Genomic DNA, 18,324 nt, shown 5'->3' with positions numbered 1-18,324 from the left:
AAGGTCAACGGTTAAAAAGGCCCTAGAGAGTGAATTCCTCAACTGAAAGCGGTCATGTTTGGGTTCGTTAGAAAGGTCTTGGAATTTCTGACAATTCTGAACTACTTCCAATTTGTTATGAATCGGTAATGAGCCGATTATTAACTGATATGTAATTTTTGTCCGAAAATTCGTATTTTTAGGGATCTTTTCAGTGATTTATGAATTGATAGGAAATCTGTTGTGAATCTATAAATAGTACTTCATACGAAAGTACTTTTGAGGTTTAGTATCTTGTCACGAGTTTGAGGATTTTGCAAAGCATAGGATGCTTTGCAACCCCTTTTTATAATTTACTTACCAAATTTGATATTGCTGCCGCTTTATTTTTAAAAACAATCCTATGAGTTTTGATTGTTTAGCTTAGCTGCTCAAAAACGAAAAGAACCTTTAAAAAAACTTGCACTTTGTCTTTTTTTCTCATTTATTTCATAATTATATGAATGATACAGGATTTGAGGATTGATATCTAAGCATTTCATCATTTAATTATACATACGTAATAAAAAATTCTTTTAATTGTATAAGAATTACTATTTTTCGCCATTTACTTGCCTATTAATACGTTTTTTTCTCTATACAGAAAAAAATTATTTAGAAAAAAAATTCCTCACGAAATTTCTATGTAAAAAAAATCATACACAATTCTTATATTTAAAAATAAAAGTCGGTGGAATTATAAACTAATTTATATGCAAAAGAAATTATCAATTTGTCCTTGTTCATGTTATTTTTCTTCTTTTTTTTTGGGGGGAAAATGTATTTTTTTTTCTTTTTATTACACGATGAGGTAGATTTTAGCTCTGATTTTTTCACCTATTTTCTGCTTTTCAGAGGTTTGTTTTCCATTCATTCTCAATTTATTTCTTTTGTTCGACATCTAAAAAATTTGTTTTTTTTTTCTGTAATATTCTTACCAATTTTTCTTTTATTTTTCTTTTTTACAAATATTCAGTCATTTTTTTCGCGTGTTTCTTTTTTTTTCTTATTAAATCCATTTTGCAGGAGTGAGAAATAAATTCACGTGTAAAATGTACAAAATAATTTAAATTGAAGAAACATATTGATACAATAAAATAAATTTACACATTTTTATCTTCTCCCTTCAGTTGGTTTATTTTGCAACATTCTTATTTTTTTTTTTAATCGGGGGACAGGGGGAGACAATATAGAATACAGTTGTGATTTAATATTGCAAAATGATGTCACTAAAATCTTTGTTCATTTAAAATTAGCATTTATCTAATTTTTCTTCTTCTCATTACTTTATTATTCCATTAATTCTATTTTACTTTACGATTTTTCTTTATTACCATTCTCTCTCACTAATAATTTCCTCACTAAAATTGCATTTCTTTTTTTTAATATTCTCTGGAGGGGTTTTACATTTTTATTTAAAGAAAGAACTGATACTGAGGCGAAGAAATTGGTTAAATAGACAAAAAAATATTGTTTGGTTTGTGAAAATTTGCTGGGTTCTATTCTTAAATTTTCCATCAATTTTCTTCGATTGTTTTTCTTCCATTTAAATAAATGAATTATTTAACTATTTACATAAATTACTCAATAATAAAATTCACAAACTACCACTGAATTAAAAAAAAATATCCGCAATTTTGCCAGAATAAAATTATTATTAAATATTCTCACTAAAAAAAGAGGCTTTCAAATTGGGGGAAATCTTTCTTTTCTTACAATATTTTCTTTTACACAAGAGTTAGCAATTTGACTAAACACATTCTAATTAATTAGAACTTTCCAACTCCATCGAATAATAGTTTATAATTTTTCCTTATCATTTTCATTTCCAATTTTTCCATTCAATATCCTTAAGAAAAAGTTTATCTCTCTCTCTTTCTCTCTAATCCAAATTCTTCCAAATATTTCCAAAAAAGCATTAATTTCTTTTTGTTCTTCTGCTTAGAGAGAATAACTTCCTTTTTACAAACGCCTTTCACAACGATTACAACAATATTTCTACATTCTAACCATTTTTTTTCTTTTGTCCGCAGCTTCTTGAGTTCCTCCGAAACCGATCTTTTATTTTCTCCTTCAATGCCTTCTCCCATCTGATTTATTTTTATTATCAATCTCCTCTTTTTTTTTGTTCCACGAATTTCTTTGCTTTCAACCCCTCGTTCAATGGTGGATAAAATTAAATAAAATTTGATTTAAGTGTATTTCCCTCCATCACATTTTTCTTTTGTCAATTTGTTTGGAAAATAAATCTATATAAAGTAACAAAAAAAAATCAGTCGAAATAATTGTTCCAAAAAATGGCAGTTGAAGAATATTTCAAAATATTTATGAATTTCTTTGATTTTGACTTGCTGAAGTCCCCGCATGGTTGAAAAATTTCAATAACATTTTTTTTTGGACCCCAATGTCTTATCTGTCGCCAAGAAATGTATTTAGAGAGGTTATGTTTACTCTAACCTCAAAACACAAAAACGGATAACTGCAGCAGAAAAAGCTGTAGATTAGCTGTAGCTTAGTCCAAATATTTAATTTTCTTAATAGAAATCCGAAATCGGAACCGAAATCGGTGTAAATATGCTTTTTAGGTGTATTAGGGGTTAAAGTTACCCTCTATCATGTTATTTTTACCCTTAAAAAGGTGTAAAATTAACATTAAAAAATCTTGATATATTTTTACACCTAGAAAGTGTTAAAGTTGGTGTTTTTTCTCAATGTAGGGCCTTGACAGACCTAAGGATTAGCCGAGAGACGGCTTAGCGTAATTATACTCGACATAATGGTTAAACTTCATTTCCATCATTTTCCACTAAGTCGTCTCTCGGCTTAAGTCGTAAGTGTGTCTAGGGCATTGCAACTCTAATAATTCTAGAATATTTAAATAAATTTTTCTTCATTAATCATTTTTTTGAAATTAAAACACATATTATGAAAAACTTCAAGATAACTCAATTTGAGGACTGAAATATTATTAAATAAAGAAATCATTTTACAATTTGAGGTTATATATGACCTAACCTCAAAAAGAAACTTCAGTGGCACGGAAGAAACATATACTTTGCGGGGAAGGCGTTCCTGGCAGGTCTACAATGGACATAGCACATTCTTCCAACACGGAATATACGACTTTGCAGCATGATTACATTGTATAAAGTATATCCCGATACAATTAGTAATAATAACCTCATTTTAATTAAGAAAGTCATCTCATGATAAAAAAAAAGTCTGAAGTTTGATATGAAATTCTCTTAAATTATTAAAAAAAAATCAACTTGATTTCAAAAAAATATAACCAAGAAATGTAAATTTTTGTAAATGTAAATTTTTTTGAGGTTGGAATTTGATGATTTTAAAATTTAAAGATCTTCATAATTATTTTTTTATCATCCTGTCTGTGTAACTGATTAAAAAGTCTTTAAAAGATAAACATTTCCACACTATAATTCGTTTTTATTTGTAAAATTGAGGTTAATATAACCTAATTTTTTTATTTAACGTATTTTTCGAGAATTTTATAGTTTGTTACACTTGAAGTGAATAATTTTTTATCAGGTTATGTTCACAATGGGTCACCTGGCTGCTAGAGAATTCCCTATATGATACAAGTAGGTAGTGTCTTGGGTTCGAACCCCCTCTAGATCACTAGGAATTGCTCTGATCTTAAATGTATTCGGATTGCATCCAGTAAGCTTCACTGCACTTTATTCTGGGGTATGGGATTGATATCCTCATTCCGTATAAGAAATAAATAATAATGCGTATCTAGAAATCCCCTTGCGCGAAGGCCTAGTTCCTTCATGGAATGTTGTGCCAGCATTATTATTATTATGTTCACCATAACCTCAAATTGATAAATAAGTGTATTAGGACTATTTTCTACTACAAAAACTTATCAAAATCTAAAGATGGCGACTGAACATGGCGATTTCAAACATCTTCTTATACTTAAAATGCGTCTAAGTCCAATCTCAGTGACTGAGGGTAAAACTGTTAATTAGAATACTTTTAATGCACTTATATTCATATAAATTTAATTTCAATTCCTCATATTCTTGAGACTTGAGGTGAGAATTGGCGTTTTACTTATTCTAACCTCAAATAGTATTCGAGACTAAAATTTATTGTATATTTTTAGGTTATTAAAATACAAAAGAAGTGTTTGATATCGCCTAAAAATTTTGATAAATATCTATTTTATCAATCAACGTGGGCTATTTTATTATTGTTTTATAGGCAAACAGCAAGTCCTCCGAATAAGTACAGTCCATAATTTGAGTAACAAAATATCCTTTTTTAGGTTAGGTGTCTCATAACCAAACATTTTAAATTGACATCTTGAAGTTTCGAGATGAAAATAGATACGCAGCGGGCTAAAGTGGTAGAGCACTTAATCCTCTTCAGATGATCGAAAAATTTTTCTGGAACTCTAAAATCTTTCGAATTGGATCCATTGAGCTTGATTAAACGCTATACGTGCCTGTATTATTATTCCGCGAAAGGGGCAAGCTTTTTAACCTACTAACTGTCAATGTAGGTTATGTATTTTAATTTTAAGGTTATTTCTTCTCACAACGTAACCTCTTGCTTCTCCCTGAACATTTCTCCACAAGATATTATTAGTTAAAGCATGAAATTTTAGTATGTTTGACACCAACTAAAAATTTAAACTGAACCCTTTCGAAATGAAAAATTTGGTTAACTCACAACAAAGTAAGGTTATGTCACTCCTGTCAGGATTAACCAAAGAAATTTCCACGATTATCTAAAATACTTTGTTGTAGGGGTTACTGAAGTTAATTATATTACATCATGGAAATTAAAGAGATGAACTCCTTTTGGAGGCGTTCAAACAGGTTAATCTCATCAGTTTTCAGTGCTGCAATCTGCTTTCTTCATTGGCTTCACAGCCAATAGGAAATCTCCGTGAGCAAATGCTCTTTTCCCATTGGCTAAAATTTTCATTGAAATTTTTCAACCATAAAAATCAGCTGTTAAAAATGAAAACTTTGCCATAAATTTTCTTGGGCGCTTTTGACATTTTTTTGTTTGTAAAATCTACTAAAATAAAATTATTGCCGTGACAAATAATCTTCTAAAGCATTTTACTAATTCAGTTTTTCCTCTGTGGGCAGTGTAGAAAAATTTTGAATATCCTCGATCGTTTGATTACCGTTTATTTTTTTGCGTATTTTTTTCCTTAAAAAAAGACCTATTTTACCGCGTTTTTCTCACCTAATTGTATTTATTAATACAAAAGTTTATTTTTTTCTTTTTAATCACTACAAGACGAGACCCTAAATTTGTCCGAAGGTTGGTTTTTTTCTTGTTTATCTCTCTCTCTCTCTCATGGAATCAGTCAATATTTTGGCAGTGACAATTTTTTTCTTTTAATCAATATTCCTTTAATTTACTTAATTGTTAAGTTGTTTTTTCTAAAAACGTTTTTTTTAATATTCAGTTCGCCGATTAGTCACTTTGTTATTCTAAAGGAGTTTACGATGGATGTTTTTTTTAGTTTTTTTTCGATGAGGGTGGGAGAATGTTGTTTATTCTTAAGATATTTTTTTTAAGGAATTTTCTTTAGGATGACACTATTTACATTTACGACATAAATTAGAGGCATTTCACGGGAAAATTTCATCGTTCAAATCTACCGATTAGAATTGTTCTGAAGCACATCGAAATATTTAGAAAAAGTTCATACAGTTTTGTTCAATGCATTTTACAGTATCTTTAGCCTTACAATAATTTTTTCTTCTCATTTTCTTTACTATAATTTTGGGATAGAATTCTTTCTCATATTTTTTCTCTAGATTTTAGATAATATTGGTAATATGTCAATATTTTGCATTTTTTCTTTAATATATTTTTATACAATCAATATGCTTGCCCTTAAAGTTTATTTTGTCCGTGTTATGCCTAAAAATCTCTCTGGTTTCTAAAGCAGTGATTTAGCTGAGTTTTATTTTCTTCGTCGAAAAATATAATTTTCTGAGAGCATTTTTTTCTATGGTTTATTTTCTCCTTGTCATTTCTTATCAAAATATTTTTATTTATTCTTGGAAATTTGGTCTATTATTAGGAATATTTTTCTGTATTTTTTCTCTTTCAAAATGTTTTCTTGTTTTTTTTACTATATTTTGTGCTGTCGAGGTGAGTTTTTTTATTTTAATATTATCCTTCATACAATGATGTTATTTCCCTTTTCATCAAATTGGTACAATTTTCTTCTCTTTAATTTAAATAATACGTTTGTTCTTACAATTAAACGATTTCATTCATCTCTACTAATCCGTGTTTATGTGTGCTTAATATTACAGTATAGATTTTTTTTAAAATTTACTTTAGAACGACGTTCTATACATACAAATATTGATTGCATTTATTAATCTTTCTCTTCAGTGTATTTCCCATTTTTTTTATCTCAAATTTCTCCCACTTCTTTACTTTTCGCGACTGTGAAAATTAATGACAATGAACTTTCTTTTTTAATATTTTAATTTACGTTTAAAAATTATTGAGATCATCGCTGAAATACGGTGTACATAAAATATCACTTTTTTTTTCAAAATAAATATTGGATAGTTGCAAAAGTTTCGTCGGTTTTAGAAGCTTCAAATTTCGAGAGAAAAATATCAATTTCTGGTAAAAATAATTATTTAATTTTCTAAATTACGGAATCATTATATTTTTTTTCAGAATTTATATTCATTAAAAATCTGAACTCTGGTATTTCATTCGAAATCTCTCTTTCAAGAAGACCCCAGCCTCTCAATTTTAGTCGAGACGCATTTAGGGAGATTCTAGTAGGCAACCGGAATATTTATCTCAGGAACCTACCATCCATTAGATTTATTGTATGAGTAATTGTTGTATAGTGGGTTCTGAAGGGGAATTCTGTAATGCTCTGGCAATGCCATATGACAAATTGGGTTCGAATCTTAGGAGAGCTTTTTTCAAAAATGCGATTCTGTAGCCGTGACATTGCCATTTCAGCTCACGTGGCATTGTCAGAAGTCACATATTTGAGATTTCTGACAATTCAAATGACAATGAATTTTGTTAAAGAAATCACCCAAGACGTACTGTATTTTCGTAAAATTATCAAGTAAAAGGATTTCATTAAAAATTCAATGAATTGCATTTTCGAACTGACAAAAAAAGCTCGAATGGCATTGTCATGTTTTGAACTCACGCGTGACAATGCCACGAAAATTACAGAATTCCCCTACTGGGATTATGCATATTTTCGGAACCCAAGAAAATCGCACGAAATGGCTTTATTCATAACAGAAAATTTGCATACCCACAGGAGTTTTCTTTCGAATAAGTTACAGAAACGCTATGAAATATGCAAAGTTTCATTGGCGCCATCGGGTTGTTTTCAGCAACAACTGTTCGTAACAAATGCATTTTAAATGTACTGATTCAAAATTTGCATATAATATTAGGGGTTCTCAAAAATAATTAGACAAATTAACTCCCAATGGGAGGCAAACTTATTGAAGAGTGTGTAAGAAAAGGGTAATTTCGAAATATTCAAGTTTAAAAATGAAAAATAAGGTCCTCTATTTCTCATTAAAAATCTCCTTTTAGAAAAAATAAATCCTTACATTTTGGCGCATAAACTAATTTAGGAGCATCCAGGCAAAGAACAGAAATGCACTATACTTTCTCCTTCTACAGTTTTCCAAAAACTCCTTAAAATATAAAATGTGATTTATTTTAGCTAAGATACAGTCATAACATTTTTGGGGTCAATTGTGAAAAATATTTGCATACATTTAAGGGAATTTCAAAAATTATTTTATAAATGAGCTCCCAATAGTAGGCAATTCATATCAAATTCTTTCAATCCGTTTTCACTTAAGCCGGAACTCCCTGTAATGGACAACCGGATGATTGTATCTCAAGAACGAACCATTCTTCATATTCACAGCTGGAGTTTGATCCTACAATGGTGTTTTCACAGGAAAAAAATATTTGGTGAACTTGTTCGTAAATGATTGCGAATTCAACTGGAGATTTACGAAATGCCCATAAATTACAATCGTAAGACAATCACTTGACGAGCATATATTTTTTTTTGTTTTCGAAACATTTGTTCATAAATGTTCACAAACACACAGAAAAATGTTTGTAACATTTTGTAATTTGTTTGTAAAATTTTGTCACAGAAATAAAAATGTACGAACAAATGTTTGCAAAAGAACAAAAAATGATCGCAAAGTGATAAAGTCACGGGCTATACAAACATTTCGTAAGTCCCGAGTAGGAATTTACAAACATTTACGAACAATTTTATGAAATATTGTTTTGTGTTTCCTAAATATGGTAAATGGAATTCTATTTGCACAAAAAGTCGTTGAATTTCGATGAATTTAAATTCCATTTCGAATTTTCGAACTAAATTTTCACACAAGGGGATGCAAATTTAAGAAATATCACACTAAAAAGTTGTTTAAAATATAATTCAGTGATTAGTGGGGATTTATAATAAAGTAAGTTTTGTTTCTTTGATTTTTCCCATAACAAGATCAAAAACAGAAGCATTTTGACACTCGATACACTTGGAACTTCGAATAGAAAATACTTCGGCCATCATGAAGACGAAGCGTGAAATAAAAATGCATTTTCTTTGTGTTTAGAAATCGATCTGATTTTTTAAGGTTAAGCTGTGAGTAACGCAACTAAGGGACATTTTTCAAAGCGCACTAATCCGTTGGACAGTGGGGTACCTTTAGAATTATGCCCAACGCACAATAACTTTTGTTTAGTACATATATTTTTGACATTTTAATGAGAGTGAAGAGATCAAGATCTAGTCATCTCGCTCATTCTCATGGGAAATTTTTAAAACATCTTTACAAACAAAATTTATTGTGCGCTGGTCATTATCCCGTTTAAATTTCCGTCATTATCCCGTCTTATGCCTTAGACACACTTTACGACTTAAGCCGAGACGGCTTAGCGTAATTATAACCAAAATAATAATTTCTCTAAATTCTGAAAAGTATTTTGTAAAATTGTTCGTAAATATTAGTGGAATCCTATGGAGGACTTACGAAATGCTCGTGAATTATATAACTCACAAACAAGTTCGTAAAATTTTGTACTTTTTTCACAAACATTGTTCGTAAAATGATCATTTGACAAACATTTTTTGTACTTTTGCAAACATTTGTTCGTAAATGTTCCTAAACACACAAAAAATGTTCGTAAAATTTTGTCATTTGTTCGTAAATTTTTGTTTGTCTGGCAAAAATGTACGAACAAATACGAACAAATGACAAAATTTTACGAACATTTTTTGTGTGTTTACGAACATTTACGAACAAATGTTTGTAAAGTACAAAAAATGTTTGTATCATGGATGAAAATGGATGTGTCAAATGATCATTTTACGAACAATCTTTGTGAAAAAAGTACAAAATTTTACGAACTTGTTTGTGGGTTATACGATTCACGAACATTTCGTAAGTCTGCCATAGTATTTCACAAACATTTACGATCAATTTTACAAAATATTTTTTTCTGTGTAAGAAAGCCTAACTAAGCCGTTCCTCAGCTTAAGCCGAGAGACGTAATAGTCAGAAACTGTTGGAAATGTAATCTGATCATTATTTTGATGATAAATTCGTTAAGCCGTCTATCGTCTTAAGTGTGTCTATGGCATTAAAAATAAAATAAAGAGATTCAGAGCACATTTTCTTCCAGAAAAAAAATAACAAGGTCTAATTTCAGAAAATGAGGTTATCTTAAGTCTAACCTAAAATAAAACAAGTGAGAATTGGCCAAATGGATCAACATTTCAATTCTGAATTTGTCAATGATAAAATATAATGTGAAATCAAGAGTTTAGACTGCCAATTTATAGGTTGTTCCTTAATACAGCAACAATACTGTCTCAAATTTTGATTTATATTTAACTTCACGAAATTCAGATTTGTTGTTATTTGAAATGCGAATTACTTAAAATCTCTAGAAAATTATTCCAAATAGCTTTACTATCTTCTAAAATTAATAAATGACTTAAAATTGCATTGAAAAAGATTTTTTTAATCCTCTTCTCATTTTTGTGAGGTTAGGACCAACATAACCTCAAATTATTAGATCAATTGTAAAAGAATTGTACAAATTATCAAGGAATTTTGTCGGTTTATTAAACACTGAGAGAAATCCGGAAAAGTTAAAATAACATTCCGGAAATGTTAATTTTACCCTGCAGTATTGATCCGAAATCGGTGTAAATATTACCCTTTTTAGGTGTATTGGGGGTTAAAGTTACCCTTTTTCATGATTTTTTTTCAAAATGCTGAAATATTTTTACACCTAAAAAGTGTTAAAGTTACGAGAAAAAAAAGTTAATCGCACCCCCGTTTTTTCTCAGTGAAGGACTCTGATAAAAATGTAACGCCTTACAACTTGTCTGAAAGCTAAAAATTCGCATGATCCCTAATGAGAGCTTGATTTGTTCTGCAAGATAAGGCTTTGACAATTCCAGGATTTCAGAAATATAGAATTCTCAAAATTATCTTCAATTAGAAACCAAGATATCTCCCTCCAACTTTAGAGCTTCTGAGAGAGTGATAGAACTTTTGCACCAACTCCAATATTGTAGAACAAATTTGAAAAGAACTAATTGTATTTTTCTTTTCCATTTGATTTGACTAAAAAATCTTTACCAAAAAACCTATCGGAACTTTATGCTTTTATACTCCAAAAAATGTACAAATTTTTCTCCTTCCTAAACAAATTTACCTTTAAATAATTTTTTGACTTTGCAATTTAACATTTTCCTTTAGAATATCTACAGATTTTAATTTTTTCAAAAAAAAAATTCAGTGATTTTTTTCCCCAAGGAAAAAAGAATCCTACAATTAGTAATAAATTTCAGGGGTTATATTATTTAAAAAAAATCAATTGGGCTTCACTTTGTAAAATTAACTACATTGATCTAAATGTAAAATTTTCCGTTGATTTCCGTTGGATCTTTTATTTTTGTGATCCAATTTTAATTTATGAAAAATTCTTATCTAAACTATTTTGTGTAAAAAAAAACTTGTTGGAAATTAATAAAAGGAAAGAACTATTCAAGTAATGGAACTAAAAGGAAATTTTCCCTCGAAATCGCGACCGCTTGTCTTTTTTTCTTTCTTCTTTACAAAATTGACCATCAAAGTTGTAATATCTCCATCGAGGCTCAATATTGTGGTCCAAAAAGGAAATTCCCCTTATCTACAGAGACACTTTTTTTCTTGCACGAGAAAACAAAAAGGATTTTGAGGGGGGACTTACAGTCTAGAGTTGTGTGGTTGGGCATTGAGTTGGGGTCACGACGGATGCACCTTCTTTGGTGGCTTCCTGTGATGCTTCTCCTTGCGTCCCTGGCTGACGGTTACGTCCTCCAGAATTGTTACAGGGCCCCCACTTGTCTTCACCACTTTGAACTTTGGCGCCGATTTACTATCACACCCCCCAGATTCCTTCCCCAAATCCCGAACCTCGCGCTTGTAGAGAGATCGCAGGTGCTCCTGCAGGGCGATCCGTTCACTGTTATTCAGTGACTCAATCGCCACAGTCTTGGTGATTGGTGAGCTACCATCCTTCGGCTCCTGGATCCACTCATCTGAGATTCTGAGGGGGCAACGAGGGAGGCAAATAGGTCAGTTGCAAAGTTCTCTAGAAAGAAAACTCAGAAGACTCACATGTCACTCGGAATCCAGGAGACGTATATCTCAGGAATGCCGCTCTTGGGTACTCGACGGCCCATTTTGCGGCCTCTGAAGACCAGGGAGCCATCAGGACCGCTGGCCAGGGAGCTAGAGATCAGAAGACGATGCTGAAGACCCTCCATGATGCCCGAATCGAAGAAATCGAACATCCGAGCTATTTTAGAAAAAAGTAGAATATTTAAATAAACATAATTTCAAGTTTCAACACTCGGAAAAAATACCACAAAGTAAATTTGAGTGTTGAAATGGTTGAAATCAATGCAGAAAAATATACTTTAGAAAAATGAATAAAATATTACTATTATAAAAGAAAATTAAACCAATAAAGAAAGATCCAAAAACCTAAAGCCTAATTTTTTAATTTTCGATTGTGAGGTTATGGTGATTCTAAACTCAATAAACAAAGACGAATTTTGAATGTAAAAAAAACTCCGTAACTTCTTAATAAAATGCAATTTTTATCCCTAATTCTTACTAGCTAATAAAATAATTTAAGATCTTTTACGTTGTGTTACTTCACTGAGAAAAAAAAGAGGGTAAAATCAACATGAAAAAAGGTTAACTTTAACCCATAACACACCTAAAATGGGTAATATTTACACCGATTTCGGGTTAATACTGCAGAGTAAAATTAACATTTCCGGAATGCTATTTTGACTTTTTCGGATTTCTCTCAGTGTTGAGTATAAACTTAAAATTTCATGAGATGTTTTATGCAGCACAATTTTATATTCAGTAATTTAAGCAAATTTTATTGGTGATTCATCCACAACCAAGATTTTGAAAAGATCTTGTTTCATAGTAAAATTTTTAAATATCAGAAAATTGAACTTTGTATTTTGAGGAATAATTTGTTGTTAAAATAGGGCCTCTTGTTTGGAATTTGAGGTTATGTTAAATTCTTAAAGAAGTGAAACTTTATTTCTAATTCAAACACTTTTAAATATTAAGTAATAGGACAACTAGTGGTAACTAATTGGAATTAATAGGAATTAAGTGACGTAATACAACAAGAAGATCTTTAATCCTAATCCTAAATTAACCTTAACAAGAGGCATGATCTAGTAATTCCGTTAGTCGAAAAAAATTTCCGACCCTTGCGTTTCAAAATAAGTCTTTTAATAAGTTTAGAATTGCATAACCTAACATCAAAGAGACCTGATGGTCATATGAAAATGAAAGACATTTCAGAGGATTATCTCCGGTGATTACCAGTGAAAAAGGTTATTAGTCATCCTAACCAGAAAACACTTTTTCAGAAGATCTTGATAGGGATCTTCTTCAGTGGTCAACTAAATTGTATTTTCAGAGTCTTTCTTAGGGATCGTGTGGTTCATTGGGTTACAGATCATCACTAGCAGGATGTCAGTGTGGGACGGCTTTTCCTTTTGGAGTACTTTTCTCAATTTTTTTTTTAAATTTTTCTGTGTTTTTTTTCGCGAAAAACTGACTTTTTATGGCGGTTGGTCTATGTATTTGTCTAAGTTGACCACTAAAGAAGATACTCATCAGGATCGAAAGCTCTGGGCACAATCAAAAAATTGTTTTCATTTTAGGGTGACTAACCTTCTTCACTGGAAATCACCGGAGATATCCCTCTGAAATTAATTGCGCTAGTTTGTCGTTGAGAAATTGAAAGACATTGTCAAAATTTTTATTTCGAAATTTGAATTTTCATTGTATTTAACCTAAAAATTCTAACCTGAAAACTATGTCATAAGTTTACCACTCTAATATATCTACATGTTTTAACTATAAAAGTTCAATTAGAACTGAGGACAAATTTTGAAATTTTTCTAAAAATAAAAAAATATGAATAAAGTGGAAAACAGGAAGTTCTGAATAATTTTTTGAGGTTATAACTTGATTCATTTTGGAATAATCTTGGGAAATTTTGTGAATTTTGTGAAATTTTGCAAATTAGTTTTCTCTACCTTCAAATATTGATAAAATAACAAATAGCAATTCAAAGAGAAATTCAGAAATATTTACAACTTTGAAATATCTAACGATTTTCGTTGAAAGTTTGACAAATAAAATGTCTTCATCTAAGACAAAAAACAAATTGGAATACTTCCTAAAATCGTGGGGTCAATATTTTTTTTTCTTATTGATATGAAATATTTCATTTGATCAACTTAAAATTTTCTTCTGAAATAATCTGATTATATCGTCTTTCTTTGAGGTTAGATCAACATAACCAAACATTTTCTTCGTTAAAAAACGAAAAAAATTAAAATAAAATATAAAAAAATCAATTGGAATGAAATTATCCTTTTTTATTTTTTTAAATGAAAGAATTAGGTAGAATAAGGGAGACCGTGGCAGAATTAGTCAGTGCTTGCAATTAGCAATGACAATTGCTGATCCAACTGACGATATTTATAAATCTAATTTAAACATGATTTTCACAAACTTAAGGCTAATGAATATTTCATTTGCTGGCTTATTCTGCCTCGGTATCCCGTAATGAAAATTAGATGAATTAGTCTAGTACACAAGGCACATTTTTTTTTGTTTTGTAAACACGAGTTTGATCGACGAGCAAAGTGCAAGAGTAGTGTGTGAGACCTAGCTCCATTTGACTCTCTTATACGGGCTTTGCCTAAGCGGTTTCAGACTAGAGGTTTAGCTCAGTTCCCGACGGCCTCAAAATCCTAAATGGCAACCAATTTTATTGCTTTTTTTAGAATTCAATAGATCATTTGTCCTTAAGAATCCAATTCTAACTCAATTTTTTTCCAAAAAATCTTGATTGATGAAGAATTAAAACAGTTAACTCTTTCGCGTCTTTAGGGTCATATATGACCCGGGGAAAAGTTTCTTTTTGGCTATTTACATTAATTGAAATCTAACTGGAGTCTTGAGAAAATGAGCCAAAAATCTTACATCCTTCTATTATGATGTCGTGCACGAACAGATAGATTTCAATTAATGTAAATACCCAAAAAAACTTTTTTCCCCGAGTCATGACATTACCCTAAAGACGCGAAAGAGTTAAGCCATATAACTAAGTCTCAGGTCTGAAGCCCGTATAAGGCTCTGCCATATGGTTTAACTTCTCTAATTTCTTATCGATCAAGATTTTTTGGAAAATTATCACTTGAGATTGGACAACATGGGCAAGGGATCCATTAAATCTTGAAAAAGCAATAAAATTGGTTGCTATTTTGAATTTCGAGATCATCGGAAACTGGGCTAAACTTTAGGTCTAAAGTCGGTCTTACACTTAACCATTTTTCAAAAACATGTTCGCAAAACAAAAATTATTGTACAAAGCCTATAAATTATTTAAAAAAAAGAGCAAAGTATTTAGTTATAAAATAGTAGTTGTGCTTGCTTAACATTTTGATGTCAATTTATAAGATGACATCTTTGGTGTAGTTTTGTGCAAAGCTGCATCATATTTTTTTATGAAAATTGATCACAATATTTTTTAAAACTTTTGTTTTTTTTTTTTAATTTCAACTAGAAACACTCGGAAAAAAAGTTTGAATAAAAATGTACGAATGTTAGAATATTTTTGAATATTTTCGCTATGATTGTTTTTTTATAAAAAATTGTTATTATAAACTTTTTGATTATTTTCAATCCGCGAAACTATCAAAAGAACGAATTGAGATACGTACCTGACCACGGTTGCCGACGATACCGCAATTTCTTCCCATTCCTCCGGATGAGTTTGGACACGGGAAGATCCGATGATCTCTTATTGGCAGAATTCCCAGAATTCTCCGTGGTATTGAGATGACTATTGACATGCTTCTCCAGAGCAATCTGCAAAGGATTAACATTGCAGTTCCACTGTAAAAGTAAGTTTTAAATAAAAAGAATCTCACCCTCGATCCGAATCTCTGTCCGCATCCGTCGAAAATGCACTTGAAAGGCTTGGGGCCACCGTGTGAGAGCACATGCCCCTCGAGCCATCGCCTGGAGCACGATTGCCGTGAGTGAACCTTGCAGCCGGCCCAGAGGCACGAGAAGGGCACAGTTTGGGGCGTTACATGCTGCGTTTGCAGATGATCGAGAAGCTTTGAGCTGGAATCAAAGCGAGCTGTACATTGATCCCAGTAGCATACGCCCACAATCCTTCCATCTGACTTCCGGACACCCTTGGGCATAAACTCGCCATTCTGCGGCGGGAATCTGATGGTTTTGGGCTGTGACAGTATTGGGCTCTTGGCACATTCCGGAAGGTTGGGGAGATCAGTTTCTACACGTGGAGACTTGAGTTTTTCCACTGGTTCAACCTCCACGAGACTCACTTCGAGATCCGGGCAGGTTTTCAGTTGAATCTGCTCGAGTACGAGACTCTTGGGCGAGGGCAAAACAGGGGGAACTTCTGGGCTCTGGGTGGGCAGTGTTGGAGATCTAAGGTCTACATTCTTGGCCGTGGTGTCCGGAAGAGGCACCACGGGAGCTGTGGCGTCTACATTCACCGTGACTGGACTCATTTTGGGCGTCTCAGTCATCGTGGTGACAGATGCTTGGGTAACTGTTGAAGGTGTTGCCAGAGGCTGTGGAATCTTCGATGGGAAGCTCTGTGCAAAGCCAGACGCTGGAATGTTGGGCACAATTGGCGCCTGGTTGAATTGATAGCAAGATGCCTGACTCGTGGTGCTCGATGAGGCAAACACCGACTGTCCCTGATGATGCTGCGTCTGCTGGAGTAGTGTACTGAAGCTGGGCAGTAGATGATTTTGATGTACATTCGAGTATTGTGACGTTATCACCGTGGGCAGTGTGGCATTGAGGAGAATTCCCTGGGGAGTTGTCATAAAGACCGGTGAAGCAAATCCAGCTGGAGATTTTCCCAGAACTCCTCCAGCACCAGCATTTGCTCTTGCTCCTCCATTCTCATCAATTGATGTGACAGTTCCAGTATTGCTAGTGGCTAGCTTAAGGACAGCAGCACCATTGAGAAAGTACTGTCCAGGATGCGTGCCATTGATGCGCGCCAAATGCCCTCCGTTCATCAGGAGATTCGTGGTGGTGCCTTTGGTCAGAATATTTGGTATCTGCACGAAGTTGGATACCACGGGCAGCTGAAAAACTGGATTAACCTTAGCTGGACTCTTTGTCACAGCTTCCGGATGTATCTGATTTGCTGCTGCTTGCGTAGCTGCTTGCCCAGAATTTGCAGATTGCGGAAGTCTTATGGCTGTCAAAACCACCGTCGGTTGATGCTTCACCTGATCCACAGGGAGAATACTCTGTTGAGGCTTCTTCTCAGTCGTCGTGACCCTAGGAGCAATAGCTACCGGACGTTTCGGCGGAGTTGCTGGCACTTTATTGATAATGGGCATTTTCTTAGTCCCAGAAACACCCACAACTGCCTTTGCTTTCCTCTCACTCTTCTTCCTGTTCTCCTCCGTCTTCGTCGTCACTGCTCGACTCCTCGTCTGCATGTCCACTTTGGCCTTGGGAAATTCCCTCGATCTAATCACCAGATTCGTGAGATCCTTCTTTGTAGTTGCCACGGGCTTCATTTGCGACTTGAAGTACCCCGTGATCTTGGTCTGTGGCGGTGATTCTTCCACCTTGGCCTTCTGAATTGGCGTTGATGTCTTCTTCAGTCCATTGGGCGATTTATCCGCCAGACGTATCCTCTTTGGCGTCTCCAGCATCTTCAGGCCCGATTCCGTTCGCTTGAGGTTGTTGTTGCTGGTGGTGCTGTTGTTGTTGTTGCTGGCTGGAGCAGGAGCTGAGGCGGGAACAATGGGCGATGGCAGGGCACTTCCGCTACTCCATGGCCACTGATGTGGTGCTGTTTGTGTACTTGTTGGGGTTACCTGCATTTGTCGAGGTGCCATTGTTGAATTCTGGATCTCTTCCAGAGATGCTGAACTGTACGGTGAGCCCGGATCCGATGTATCACTGAGCGTTGTGCTCGAATCCGTGCAACTCAGAGCAGCGACTCCACTGTTAATCAGAAAAAAAGAGAAGAAATACTCCATCAGTTCCTTGAAACAGGAAACCTTCCACACTAAATAGAAATATCTCAGACCTCAGAGATTACGAGAAATTTTGCCAAGCCTCCCCCAACTAATTTTTGCCAATCTTCGCGATATAGAACTTTGAGGACAACAATCATCATGAGCTCACTTGCTCTCCGGGGTTTGGAATGGCTGACCCTCTGGGACAGTCCAAACATATCCCGGTACAAAGGTACAGAAGAGTGCGGGTATTCTAATCATCCAAGCAACAAATTGTCTTTATAGATCTGTTAACACAATTCATAGATCAAAAATTTCATCTTCGAATTAGCACTCCTGAGCACACTTTTTATTTTTCATGCACCAAGTCTAAAGAAATTTCACTACTCTTCATAATATTATCATCCTCATACCGTCAATTTGATTTTTTTAATTGATTTGTCGCGGGACTCCGATGACAAGGTGCATTGGGAGAACTTTTAGCACCTCTACTGGTCACTGATTTTGTTACCGTGCAATACCCAGGAAAACAAGCAAAGTGTTGCGCGCTAAAGAACAGTGCTAAAGACTTCTCGACCACCCGGGAGAAGATGGGGCACAAAAAAGATGCATTCGACTCTGGTTCGTATGGTCAATGC

At 33.3% G+C, this 18,324-nt stretch overlaps 1 protein-coding gene across 1 annotated transcript in view; it reads right to left on the bottom strand.

The window, feature by feature from the left end:
- Nucleotides 1–766: 766 nt before the first annotated feature.
- LOC129798176 (zinc finger protein jing) overlaps nucleotides 767–18,324 on the bottom strand; it is a 108,547-nt gene continuing 90,989 nt past the window's right edge. The window contains exons 2-5 of the mRNA XM_055841188.1: nucleotides 15,590–17,672; nucleotides 15,380–15,527; nucleotides 11,724–11,904; nucleotides 767–11,652 (exon numbers count right to left, since the gene is read on the bottom strand). Coding sequence (XP_055697163.1) covers nucleotides 11,349–11,652; nucleotides 11,724–11,904; nucleotides 15,380–15,527; nucleotides 15,590–17,672 — 2,716 coding nt within the window. The 3' untranslated portion in view covers nucleotides 767–11,348. The remainder of the gene's footprint in view (nucleotides 11,653–11,723; nucleotides 11,905–15,379; nucleotides 15,528–15,589; nucleotides 17,673–18,324) is intronic.

The sequence above is a fragment of the Phlebotomus papatasi genome, chromosome 1 (assembly GCF_024763615.1).
Source record: "Phlebotomus papatasi isolate M1 chromosome 1, Ppap_2.1, whole genome shotgun sequence".
In the NCBI taxonomy this organism is placed as follows: domain Eukaryota; kingdom Metazoa; phylum Arthropoda; class Insecta; order Diptera; family Psychodidae; genus Phlebotomus; species Phlebotomus papatasi.
Note: the sequence above shows the minus strand (reverse complement) of the source record. Positions and strands in the feature narration are given on the sequence as shown.